This window comes from Schistosoma haematobium, chromosome ZW, assembly GCF_000699445.3.
Source record: "Schistosoma haematobium chromosome ZW, whole genome shotgun sequence".
Taxonomy (NCBI): domain Eukaryota; kingdom Metazoa; phylum Platyhelminthes; class Trematoda; order Strigeidida; family Schistosomatidae; genus Schistosoma; species Schistosoma haematobium.
The window spans coordinates 32,727,675-32,742,349 of NC_067195.1; the positions used below are offsets into that span (position 1 = coordinate 32,727,675).

The 14,675-nt window shown below is 34.7% G+C and overlaps 1 protein-coding gene across 2 annotated transcripts in view; it reads right to left on the bottom strand.

Moving 5' to 3' along the window:
* The window catches only part of DSCC1 (Sister chromatid cohesion protein DCC1), a 68,596-nt gene that overhangs the window by 36,402 nt on the left and 17,519 nt on the right, over positions 1–14,675 (bottom strand). Inside the window, exons 8-13 of one of the 2 annotated variants that reach the window (XM_051211081.1) lie at positions 13,894–14,064; positions 11,514–11,805; positions 10,546–10,835; positions 5,624–5,852; positions 4,476–4,806; positions 2,025–2,516 (exon numbers count right to left, since the gene is read on the bottom strand). Coding sequence is in view for 1 of the 2 variants with exons in the window: in XM_051211082.1 (XP_051071117.1) it covers positions 10,501–10,835; positions 11,514–11,658 (480 nt within the window). In the remaining variant the exon portion in view is untranslated. Of the gene's footprint in view, positions 1–2,024; positions 2,517–3,894; positions 5,853–9,658; positions 10,836–11,513; positions 12,099–13,893; positions 14,065–14,675 lie in introns of those variants that run through there. The other variant, XM_051211082.1, reaches the window with a different exon arrangement.

The following is a 14,675-nucleotide window of genomic DNA, read 5'->3' on the forward strand; positions in this document are numbered from 1 at the left end:
ACGATCCCACCCCACAAGATTCGAACCCAGGGCCTGTCAGTCTCGCGCGCTAACGCTTAACCTCTAGATCACTGAGTTGGCATCCAACGGTATTAATGTCTAGCTTCAACCAACTCACGAAATCGCACCACCGTCCACCATTGTCTTCAGTGAGTTACTATCTCATAACAGACCTGGTTGAACTCCACTGGTCACGGCTTCTCACAAGAACTCCAGGAAATTCCTCTTGAAGTCATTTACTAGTGAGCACATCATAGTTATTATCAGAAGAGGCTTTTGTGGAGATTTTAGCAAGTTAGTATTTGCATTCATGAGTCTAACTTCAATTGACCCATGAATTGAACTATTAAATTACTAAAATCTCCACAAAACCCTCTTCTGACTTATCGATTTGTCTCTAATTTTTGACTGTAATTGAGAAAACATAACCGCAAGTTCTGAATCATGTAATTTACGACTTCACTTAGTAATCTTTCCGTTTGGATTTTGGAATCTTACAAATGATTGAAGCACGCAAGCGTTAGAGATTAGTTGGAGTAGCCAAAATATACATTTTAATTATTATGTGAATGAAGTTGGTACTTAACATTTTATATCCAAAATTAAAAACATTTAATCAATTGCATGAATATTTTTTCTTCAGATCTTTTGTGATTAATATATTCTCGTTGACTGCTAATGAAACTACCGTTCAGCTGAACAAAAAAAGACTTCTTATAATATTCCAGTTGACATTACAGGAATTTTTCTTATTGTGAATACCGAAAGCAGTTTGTAAATACATAGTGAATGAGATACGAGATGTATTGATTTGAACTCAGCCTTTAACTGTTCAATGAACAAATCTACCAGCATGATGCCTGATTTTCAAATTATTATGTAATTTCCGAAGTCTTATTGACAACTCTTAGTCTGAGTTTGTTGGGAAGATATTATGATGAAACGTGATTTTACATTAATGCTCGGATGGCAACTATACTGATTTTGAAAACATATGTCATCGGGACAGCTATGCTTTTCTTTCCAATATCGTTGGTCTCATTTCAGTTTTACACTGGTATTTGCAGTAACTAATCCAAGCATTCAGTATCGTCTGGATGTAAATAAACCACTTCTTCTAATTAATTGTACTGACGGCATTCTTTTTACTAGTTTTAAAGGCAATGAAATTCACAGGTAACAAGAATAAATGGAATCAGTATATATGGTGAAAACTTTAAACCACTAATCGAGGACTTCCGCTGAACTAACGTATTTTTGTGCTTGCTCAAGCATCGAAAGTTTTAGTCAGATAGATTTTGTCTTCCTACTAGATTGGAGGAACACATCAAATGAATGAACAGCAATGGGAAATAACTTGAAAGAAGGACCTAGGACGGAGTTTTCTGGAGAATCTTGGTAGACGGCCGATGCACTATGAAGGGTAGAAGGCGTAACTAACTAATTAATTAATTATTACTGTGCTTAATTAGGTTTTTTCAGTTAATTGGTTATTCAAGACTACGTATAATAATAAAGGTTAAAACTGAACATGTTATCTCCATCATTTACTGCAGAAAGTTAAATAATTAAACAAAAAATCTTATGCCTTTAGATTATTTGGGTTTATTTAGCTAAACTGCTAAGTAAAACAGCAATGTAAATGCGTTTGTACTGAAGACATGAATACAAAATCTCAGTTTATTTCCGTTAACCCTCAAAACTCATTTAACATATCATCTATTTTGGAGAGTAATGCTTCAGCATTGTGAAAAATATATGATTTCATACGAAAACATTTGTGAATCTCAACAATTTGGTTATCACAAGTGATTCTGTTGAAGAACAGTGGGAACCCTAGACTTCAGAACGTATGTATTGTTCCATTTTCGTAGATCATCAACAGTTTATTTTCCATACCTTCTATGCAAAAAAGGTAGTAAAACAAAATTATGAAACTAAACAATCGTTTTCAAACTAAGAAAAATAAACCTGAATTAATGTTTTGATTTAAATTCACTTCAAACTGTTAGGTTGTAACTTACTTGTACTACTTCCTCACATGCAATATCTCCTTCGTTAGCTACAGTTGCATAAACAGTTATTGGTTGATTTGGTTTAACCGGAGACAGTGGCAACTCCAGTTCTAAATATTCAATACCACTAAGAGAAGGGGATAGCATGTTGTATGATAATCCATAGCCAAATGGATACAAAATTGGTATTTTACATGCATTTTGTTGCTTGGTACAAGATCTTGGCAAGTAACGATAGGTCTGATTTGTCATTTTATATACAGTTATATTGGCTAACTCGTCAATTGATGCGTACCATGTAAATGGTAATCTAGCCGCTGGTACCCACCAGTAACCTTCATCTATATCCATACCCCACATACCGATTTCGGATAATTCAGGATCCAATCGTAACAACGGTGCGTACGGCCCAAAAGGTTTACCAGGATTTCCCATCAGTACACGAACTATTACTTCACCGAGTATGTCATTCATATAACCACACCAAAATATGGATTTAACCTTGAGAAAGTGAATAGATATCCAATTTATCGTAAAATTAAAACTTATTTAAGTTGAAATAATTCCATCGTTCATTTGCGTAAAAAACTTAACATGTATTAGGTTGCTATGTTCAACATTTATTATGTTGTGATATAGCCACAAAAAAAATAAAATCTAATATTGCATAATAAAGGCTATTTGATAGCATATGTAGCAGCTTGATGAACCTGTATGTTGAACTGAATAATATCAGAGTCAGAATCATTTAAAGTATCCAGATAAAAACATCGTAATTATATTGATTACTTGTTTACAGCTAGTAGTCATATCGTTTAGAGATTGAAATAATTTTTCTGTCAATTACTTCATGAATCTAGGACGAGTTATAGATCCAATACTTCTGGTTAATACTATTTGTGAATAAACATCTTTGTGTTACACATTAAACAATACATGATAACTTGACGCATCAATTTCCCAAAAAACAAAAAAGCACTGAAATCAAAGACATCCAATTGCAATTTGAATGTATGATTCTGTCGATCGTGATTCGTTCCTGTCAAAGGAAGAGCTTATGAATGAGTTATATTAATACAGAGGTGGAAGTAATGATATCGATGAACTAGTATTTAACTTCATTTAATAATTAGATTCACGATGTTTCAGTCAAGCAGACTTAATTTGTCCGTATCCAGTGTATGCAGAGGATTTCAAAAAAGAGCGTGCAAATATTGTATACATAATAACGATTTCTTGTTAAAAATTGATACTATCTGAAAAACTACCGAAAACAGTCAAATAAAAATTGTCTTATTTTTATTGTCATTTTTAGCAGTGTTCACTATTACACATAATCACGTCCTGTGGTAAATATAACAAATTATTTATGAAGTTGGATGTTGTCCAGAATGATTTTGAATTGAGTCAGTTTCAAATGTTAAACTATCACCATATAAATGTAAGCATTTAACAACTGGTAAACTTCAAAGTCTACAATACCACATTAGAATAAAGTTCAGCTTTATTATTACTGAAATAACATCAAGCCACTTGTTTATTGGAAATAAGCTCTATTTAGTGTACTAGGTTTGACTGATTTATACTAAACTATTCAATAACATGCACATGACGGAATAGTTAATCCAATCTCCTTTTAATGTGTTATAGCAACTCACGTGCAATTGAGTTTGTTCACATTTAATTCGATTAAGTCATTTTATGGTGATTTTTAGAAATTTCACTGGTTGAAATCATGAGTCAATTGAAGCTAGACCACCATGGAAAACCTGGAAGCACAGTCTCGGGACTGATAGGTCCTGGGTTCGAATTTCGCGGGGTGCGGGATCGTGGATGCGCACTACTGAGGAGTCCCATACTAGGACGAGACGGCCGTCCAGTGCTTCCAGGTTTCCCATGGTGGTCTAGCTTCAATTGACTCATGATTTCAACCAGTGAAACTTATCTATATCGTTGTTTCTTTATTATTGTTGCGAATTTATGAACATGTATGCTTGAGCATTGCTTACTGCCTACGCATTTATTTATGCTACTAGCTTTACTACTATTCGCTTAATTGATTCGATGATTCATTCATTTCACTATGTATATATATGTCCATGCTATTCATGTTCATTGCTCTCTCTCTCTCTTATTTGTACTCGCTCACTCATACTCATATTCGCTTACTCGCTCACTTGCCTGCTTGCTTTTCGACACAACTCTTTCATGCTTGCTTAACGCACCTGTAATTTTGGATATCTGTGTGTGGTCTTATAATAAACGTAATCAACACTTCGTATTCGCCTTCTGATTAATATACCGTTGGGGCGTTATCTAGTGACGGTTATCAAGACGAACTGTATACGAAGTTTAAGGATTATATTGAATACTGACCACCATAGTGTCATGATTATTACTTCGTTTCAAATATTAACTTTTCAAAAATGCCCATTGATTGATACGTGTAAAGTAACATACATTTTCATCTTCCACTGCTGGCTCAATATCAATTGGTCCAGAAGAAAAGACTAATAAAACTACTGGGACAGGCTTGCGCCTAATTATCCCCGACCGGCTGCCATATCTAGTGTACTTAATAAAAATTCATTCTGATGTCCAGGTAGATTCAGATTATGTCTATCATGTGCTTCGTCTTCAACATTTCGTCCCGTGCCAATGGTTATGATAACAAGGTCAATATCTGGTTGGGAAAGTATTTCTTGGATAGCTAAATCGTCGTACATTGTACACTTCCCACCATCAATGCAAATATCTGAAGCAGTAACGTTTTCACTTATTTTTTCAAGAGCTACAAAATGTAACGTGGAAAGAGTCAGTGTTATCATAGCATAAATATTAATGATAAACCGAATGGGTGAAACAAACCAACAGCAAAAATAATTCCAATGCTAATACAGTAATCAACAATTACTTTATGAAGATAGGAACTCCAGAATAAACAGGTCATTCATAAATAATTTACTGCAATCTCGGTTTTTATCATCAAAGTTTTCATAACAGCAATCAAATATTATACAAATGATTTTTTGTAGTAATACTCAACATGTGCCAGTATAAGTATTTATGTGATATGCTTCATGCTAGTTTACAGATCAGATGCAACACAACTTTGATGTACTTCGTGACAATATATACAGTTCTGTGATTTAAATTTTCATGTCAATAGCAAATACTTGTAATTAAGTGAACAGAAAACAGTTGCTTACAACTTGGTCGTATTAAAATAATATAAAGACTGATAATTGATAAGCTTGAATATAATTTCGACAGTAACCTAAATAACGCTTCATCTGGTTGAAAGTGGGTCTTAGAACCTCATAAATAATCTGTGGAAACTATGCATTGTGCTTTAGAGCCTCGTAAGGTATCCGAGGCCATCTGATTTAACTTTTCAATAACTACGACGTAGAGAACTCTCCCTAACTTTATGTATTTGCCGTTTCTGTCAGATACTGCACCTTTCCTTCATCAAAATGACCCTAATAGAATTTTATAGGTAAACTGATGGTAAAATCATACTACTTGCTTGACAATTTCCACTTTATGAAGTATTCTGCAGTGTTATATATAAGATGTGATTGTCATGTATGTATCTGTTAGCTTACTTTTATCCAGTGGAACTGTATCAGCCGGATCAATGTGTTTAGTGTAACTTCCAACCAATTCACTGATATTTCTTGAAAATGGTCCAAGTAAGGCAACATGTTTTAACGGCCGTTCATTTGTATCTGGTTTCATTTTAAGTGGAAGGAATTCTTCAGAGTTTTTCAAAAGTACCATTGTTTTGGCTGCAGTAACCAACGATAAATATTTATGCTTTTCACTCTTGACAACCTAAGAAAATCGTAAGTGTCATGTTTACACTTTTAGCAGCATCAAACAGAGCTTCAGTAAAACTGACGATAATATTTAATATATGTTTAAAACCACCTCTAATAATAATAATAATAATAATAATAATAATAATAATAATAATAATAATACGCAAGTCTGCATACATCCCACATCATAATGACCGAACTAAAAGCATCCTACAGTTTGGTTATTAAGATATTACATAACAGATCATTTTCATGCAGTTGGTTCCCTTTATGAATTTAAATAGAGCCAGAACAAACATTGATGCAGAATAGTATGAATTCATAATATTTCGAGGTTTCTCGTCAGCTTCTTACAACCAAAATAATTAAATAGAATTTGAAAAGTTAAGATAATTTAAGAGGATCATTTCGCTTGACTATTTATATATTCAAACATAAATATTGGTATAAAGTGTCACCAAAATAAATGTGAACCACGTAACAAAAATGAGATTGTGAGGAGATAGAGAAAGCAAGGTGAGTATAATAAAAAGTAGGCGAGAGTATAAAACAATAACAATCGAAGAACTGATTCAGTTAACAAAAATACAACCACAATGGATTCTTTCAGTTAAAGAAGTTACTTTACTGTTATATGAAGCAAGTAAAAGATAATTACAGTAGGACAACAAATACCTTATATTCTGAACCATGTCTGATACCGTCTAAGGACAGTGCTCCACTATCTCTAGGACCCTAACCAAAAAGTAATGAAGGATCGGCAGACGCCAGTCCTATAGAACTTCGATTTGTAAATCATAAACCTACCATCGCTTCGCGTTTCGTAATCATTCCCAGCGTCGGCGGATAATGCACGACGTGGAATTCCCTGGACAACATTCCTAAGACATGTCCAAGACACCGAAGCCGACGTTTCAAGATAGTTACATCAATCGGACTATCGTCGCTGTACCTCAACACACGTTGCCGAACCTCTGCATTACTAACATAGTGCTACCGATGTAAGCCAGTAATCCATCAGAGTAGAAAATCATTGAACACAGAGTCGTCTAGCATCCTGAACTCTGAGAGGTCAGGTCTCATAGGCATAGAGAAAACTGCACTCACCGACGCGTTGTAGATCGGAACTTTTACTGCAAGACTAGCATCACAAAGACACCAAAGATCGCTCAGGTTGACAAAATCCTCTTTGGCTCTCACTATACATGAATCGATCTCATTACTCACGCCACCACCAGTACTTATGCGGCTACCCAGATACATGAACTTCTACACTATTTGTAAACAGAGCCTTCCAAGGACGATTATCAACTCATTCCATGATGTTGAAACAGTCTCTAATTGCCAGACCTTTGCAAACAACTCAGCCAGTTCCGTAACCAGAAAGTCACCACCATCTTTAAAAAGGGCCGGAGTTAGGTCATCTGGGCCTAGTGATTTGTAGCGCTTCAAGAGTTGGAGTTTCTGGCAGACTTCCTCTTTGTTGGGTGGATCAGCCTTTACTGGCCTTGGAACACAGAAAAGTCGTCGGGGCAGCAGACCGGTCGAACTGCTCCTCAAAAATCTCTGTCCATCGTCCAAGACATCGTTTGATGTTACTGATTGGCATCTTGTCAGCTTCACAGGTTGTTTCGCTCACACCAGACTACTTGTTGCCAGTGTCTCGGATGAGATGAAAGAACTTCCGGCAGCTACTGAGTAAAGCTACTGCTACAAACTCGTTAGCATTATCCGACCACCAAGCTTCTTGGTCCTTACACAAACTTACAGAAATTCCATTACGTAACAGTCTTCGTTCATCGTCAAACTTGCGGTTACTCGGAGTAGACAAACGTGTGTCAGCGAGTTGTAAGGAGCCTGTAAAGACTCAATGCTTATGAGCAGGACGTTTCGTGAAGCCACAAGCGACTTTGCTTGCCATTTTCATAGGGTCATGCAAAACGGTAAGTTCTTATCCATACTTTCCACTGCGTTAATAGCTAACCTTGAATCATGTTCGGTTTGATATTTAGTTGCGACAGGAGCTGCAACCAATTTACTGACATTGCTCCTTTTAGGAAGATGAATTTGTTCACCACTGAGACGCAACGCAAGATTAGCGCAAACATGGGCATTATCAGGGTTCAGATAGGTACTCCAAAAGGAGCGGTAGTTTTGTACACAACCACTTCAGCTGTAGCTGATGACGTTATGATCACTCTGAGTCTAGCATTGAGATGTAGAGGGAGAACACCAGGTAGCACTTCGGCGATAACTTTGTCGGTTGTTAATGATAGCCAGAAAAAGGATTTAGTTTGCGAACAGTTGCAGTAGACGATCACCTTAATCTAACCTGCGACCATCGAGTCCCCATCGGTCACGTAAACGACTCTCTTCTGTGCCTAGATGCCCGATCTGTGAACTCAAGTCTCAATATCTGTCGAACACACTTTTTATAGAAGGATAGTTAATTGATGGTGAAACTCCTATTGACGTCATTCGGGCTGTAATCTGTCGGAGCGTAGGCGTAGATGATGAAAAGGCATTGTTTTTCACAACCACTTGCTGAACCATTCTAATCTAACAGCACATAACCAAGTGCCAATCTGGATCTGGTCGATTAGTGGTTTTTCTGTTCTGCCGCAACTCTGTGGCAACAACTCCAGTGAGATCTGGAAAAAGTGTCACAGGATCCCCAGACAAATGCATGCGAATTTGTAGCATTTCACTAGTCTTGAGTATGAATATCAGATAGACAACAGACGTCGGTGTTAGGACCTCCAAAGACATACCCAAACCTATCTGTTGTCCGATCTGCATTATTGTACGAGTGTTGCAGGAGTCTAGTTTAAAAGCCACACATAATTACAGAAAGACTGCTTCAGAATTCGTATTCGGTGGTAACATTCAACTTCCGACCAGTCAGTGACTTAGGATCATTTAGAAAGGACAGAATTTCCACTACAGGTGGACTATTGTGTGGTTTGTAAAATAACAAAGTAAACAAAGGGCGAATGAATAAGTGACGCAGTGTATGATAAAAACGAATATTAACAAATAGTTTGGAGTATGACTTGCAGGATTGAGGACTACGGTGTAAATGGTTTTCTTTAGTTGTAGTAATCATTTAGTTTGTGTATGGGCTCGGACACTGCCCTAGGTCCGAGAGTGCAGCAGGTGGTCTCCTTAAGGCACCCACTTTCAGAGCCTTTGACCTAAAGATCTAATCTATAAAGCAGTAGAACAAAGTTAGGATATGCGATCCAACGGTAACCCCTTTGAGTACCTCAGTATTCTAGATCTGATGTGAACCATTGGTTTGGAGTCACGGTTTCCCAACTCCTCGAAGTAGGTCCCCTCCTACCCACCAATCTAGTCTGGGCGCCTAACATTCGCTTTTCATCCTCTTAATTTCGTAAACAACATCCTCACTGCAGGAAAGAAGTGAGTAGGATTTCCCTGGGAGTGGCTATATATACACGGTCATAAGAAAGTATTTCAAGGAGGAATGAGGACTCTTCCCACCCTCCCTGTACCATGGTATTTACTCAACTTCAACCCATTATGTATTTCCATATGATATGATGTGAGTAGAAGCTTATGGATTATCAGTGTATTTACAAGTGACTGACACTGGAATTATAACTTCTCAAAAGTATACCTATGAATCAAAACTTGATGAAATCTGGATATTTGGCATCTTGCAATTAACTCGTAAGTCACATGCTCACTATTTGGTCATTCAAACTTCATTATCCTTGTAGTTGGCTTACTCGTAATATGGTATAATACAGCTGAATTTTAAGAATTAGTTATATTATATTCTTGATGGAAACTAACCTAATTTTATCAAAAATATTGCAGTTTTTACTCATGTAATATAGAATTTTCTTATCATTCTTCTTGATCCAACGTGAACACCAGCTTTTAGCAGACATTTTTGTTCAACTTTGTTTAATAACAGAAACTACGGTGCCCATTTGAGTAGTAAGTGATATGTTTGTAGTAGACTGAGTAACAAAGAAAGCAAAAATAATACGTGCAAGTTTCGCCACACGAATATAAAATTTCCCATGGTTTCCGACTAGTTATTTGAAGTGAAAATACATTATACATAGAGTTTATTTTGATCGCTCTTGGTCATCATTATTTCAAATATCTGATCGCGAATTTTTTCTACATCATTTGTTAAATTAAGAATAAGGATTATCATTATTTCCTGAAAATTTGACTGGAAAATCTAAACGTGTTATCCATTTAAGATATGATGTCAGATTAATGGAGGAGAAAAACGTAGATGCTAAGAAATTTTCTGTAATTGAATTTACATACTACAATGGTTGTCTTAATAACCTTATCAAAGACAATAGGGTATGCTTGGTGCTATGGTGGTGTCTTTCAGTTTAAAGATAACTTTATATGTGAAAAGCATGACTCTGTAAAGGATCCATTAGGAAGCTAAAAAAGAGTCAGTTTAGTAAGACTGATCACTTCTTCTTTAGAAAACTTCAATATTACATCGGTTATCTTTTCAAGCATCTTCGTTATGAATACCGTAATATTCATTCTTGCAAAAACCAAGGTATATTTTTGTCGTTTCTGACTGACTGTCGCAATGAGATTTTTATGTATGAAAATTTCTATAAGCTATCTTCATTAATATCAAAACTGATTCTAATTACTTAGAAAACAAAATATAAATTTATCAAAGTGCTACAAAAACATACTGTACTGGGCAATAAATGAGCATATGGATCCATTTCTGGCGAATTTAATTCACCTTCTAGAATTCTAGCAAGGAACAAAGGACGAACTAGATTTCGTAATTCATCTTCAGTCACATTACCAGATTTTGTAAGGTTTAATAATTCAGAATAAACGTTAACATTATTAGGTAATGCATTTTCTATATTTACACCGGCTTTAACTGCAGCTAAAGCAGCTTCTTGTAAAGACGAATAAACATGATGTTTCGATATCAAAAATTGCAAGGCACCTTCATCACTGATTACAAAACCTGGAAAATTGGGGAAAAATCATGCAAATATTGAATAAGATTAGTTAAACTGAAAGCCATTACTGTAATTACTTCTCGATGGTTAAAAAGTACAGAATAGAACTATTTATACATAGGTTCTACGTTGCATATGGCTGATGACTTACTGGTTATACAAACGGTTCTGATTCTAATAGAATCTTCGTATGAGTTTTTTTCGGATTCAGTCACAGTTCATGTTTGAGAAAGTATGCCATAACTAAAATTATTTCCTAAATAATATGAACTATTAATTATCCAATTATCCAACTAACTTATCTCTTCTATGACGAAGACAATACAGTTTGATAGTTTAGCAGTATAATGTCTAACTTAACGCAATTCTGTTTGAAGGGCAAAACTAGTTTAGGTAAGCTGTCTTCTTTACACCAAAACTAGACAAAGCTAATAAATTTTATGAGGACATATTTATGTGGCTACCTTTGAAATGTACTAATACTCGAATCAAATATCTTTTCCAATAATTGACTTCTTGTCTGGCAGTTTAAATATCATAAATACATTGATGGATAAAACAAGGCATCTAAACTACACATGTGAAAACAGATAAATGATGAATCTAGATAAAACATCAAACATTTTTTTGAAAAATATAATATGGTGATAGAATGAATATAAGTTAGTTTTTATATCACAAACCTGGATATTTCCACTGCTTTCGAAGTACAGTATCTAATAGCCAGTGATTTACACAAGCTGGTGTGCCATTCACTCCGCTATATGCACACATAACTCCAACAGCTCCAGCTTCCATACATGCACGAAAAGCAGGAAAATAGGTCATCCACAAATCGTGTTCCGGAACATCAGCTTCAAAAGATAACCTTGAAACAGGATCGTTTTCTGGTCCGGAATGCGCAGCATAGTGTTTACAGTTTGCACCAACCAATACAACATGTTGTCTGATTGGATTTATTGTTAGTAAGTTTACCTGATGGAAATTAGTATAGGGATAAATTAAGAATAAACAATTTTATGTTCATTTGTCTTCCAGATTGTTTTTTTCAGTGCTCTACAGAGTTACAACGTCTAAACTCTGTATATTAAATATCATAATAATTAAAATACAGTCAGCCATCCTGTTTATGTGTGATAGAAGATAATAATAAGATTTTAAGCTCTTGGTACCTGTTGTACTACCCAGGCTGTATATATTCCATTTTAATTATAGAGCTCGAACTAGACAAATATCATTTAGAAATCTATAGATTTACAGACAGTACAAACACATTTTATTACCTTTACCTTTACCTTTACAATAGTCAACTTATGATTACCAAGAAAATTGTAAATTAAATACAGCGAGCCTGCATACAAACAGCAACTGATATGGTCGGCCCTGTTTAACTATAAAAGCCCGAACAATGGCAGTAACTTCGTGTTTTAATCAGTAAGATAAACAGAGGAATTCACTTATCTGTAACTAACGTATCAGAGTATGCTTATGAGAAGATAGTCATTGAAAGGAAAACGTGTTCTACTACAGTTAACAATAATCGGTCATGTCGTTTGTTTAGAAGTTGAAGTGAGGCAACTAGAGTTGGTCATTTAAAACTTGATTGAGATAAATAACAAATAACGGGACTGATGATCACAGTTCGTAAGAAACTACTAATGTTTCTGAAAATTCTTTTTTCTTTATTTATAACTAATGAAAAATAGTAATTCCAAATGTATATTAAAAGGATATTACTTATTTCGTTTCATTAGTCGCATAATGGTTTATAAACAGTTATGTTTCTTCTTTAGATTTCTAATTACACTAACTAATAGAAACTCTTCCCGTAATTATAATTTATCATCTCTAAGCTCCTAATGAGCCTGTATAACAACTTTATATGACTCACTGCTAACCTACTTATTTCTACACCAACTTACTTTCTTCTCTTCCGAATTCTAATTGTGTATGATCTTACTACTGTATAGAGTTAGACCTTATCCCTTTATTACACTGAAATTGGTTAATCGCGTGGTTTTAGCTGATAACGTCTTCCGAAATACAATTTCGCTATAAATTAAGGACATCACTTGAGTGTTGCTATATAAAAGCAGTTGAATGTTAACTGAATGCTGAAAGTTGACCACTACATTTTCAAGATTATGTGTCCTATTAACTTAAAACGATGACCAATACAACTGAACAATATCCGGGGAAAAAACAGAATACATTTGATAAATAAGAATATGGGAAGTATTTCCTATACATATATATAATTCTATTGGCTTGTCTCCGTAAGTAACAGAAATTGATTTTTAACCATCATATTGGTTTAAGATCAACGGTTTAAACTGACTCTCAGTGACTTTATACTTGTCAGTAATTATTCAAAAAAATATCACCCTAAGTTCGTGATAGTATAATTGTAGAGTAGATATTGTTATTTTCTGATGAATTACTATTGAACGATTTTATTAGTCTACTTAATAAACCTATATTCATAATGTAGAGTAAAGGTCACATATTAAACTTAAAATAACATTTCCGTTGACCAAAGGTTAATGAATTAAATGAAACAAGCTAACTGAACATTTTAGCCATACACCAAGAACACATATCTATTGTTGAACAGTGTTAGGTGTATATTTTGCTCTAGAACCAGCATTCCATCTTTTTAGTATGAAAAACTTAAAGTCAAATGACAAATATCCTTCCATCAAGGTTTCTTCAAGAATATTATCATACACTTATTTAATCGAACATTAAAAGATCGTGGGCAATCCATAAAATGCTAACACTACGAAAAAAAATTTCCAATGAGAGATACCAGAAAGGAAACTTAGTACTAAAGTTTCAGACCAATTGTCTTGGATCACCTAACAATAAGGAATTTTAAACGATGAAATATTATTTACAAACAAATTAAATGTACTTGTAGTCAGCTTTTTAATTTAATAATAGATTTAATGCCTATATTATTTTATAGCTGTCAAGGCAAATTAGAAAAACGCATGTAATTATAGTAGCAACAATCATTATTGATAAGATTTAAGTGGAATATACAATTATTTAGAGATTAACCTTGATTGAGCCATCGTGTGGTACATTCCAACCACTAATCCCATGTACATATGCTCTAGCTAATTCAGCCGCCAAATATGGATCTTCCCCGTAAGTCTCCTTATTCCTTCCCCAAAGAGGATGCCGAAGAAGATTGACAGTCGGTGCAAACACATTTATTCCCGTATTATCCTGAAAGAAAGGTAGGGAATGGTTATTCACAACCCCATAATTAGGAAGTTAACATGTTTTGTATCTAGCAAGTGAATATACAAATTATACTTAAGGTCAAGCGATTATTTATAAATAATGATTCCTGGATTCCTTCAGAAGACCACTTTTACTCAGGAGATATAACAAGCTTACTCATAAAAATCACCTCTTTCCATTAGTTTTCAGAACACAGAGGGGTCTATTCTATTCACTAAAAAACAAACAGTTTCATCAAAATTTCAAAGAAATAATAATGAGTCGTTTTGAGTTTTCTGTCTTGTATTTTCAAAATACATATCTTCGAAAACATTTAATATATACGATGAATAATTAGCAGAGTAAGTGTGCACCCAAATAAACTTCCATTATGAAATAATTATACCTTACTCCATGACAAATTTCTTTCACATGGGTATTTTTGCTGTTTTACCATAACATCAGATCCCTGTAAGCATATGCAAGCCACAATAAAAACGGCCAACTGGATAACCGTACAAAGAAGTCGTTACATTTGATATGACAGATCATATTAGAAACCACTCAAAATCCAAAAGATAGTATAGACTACCTGTACGTCACATAACCATTCA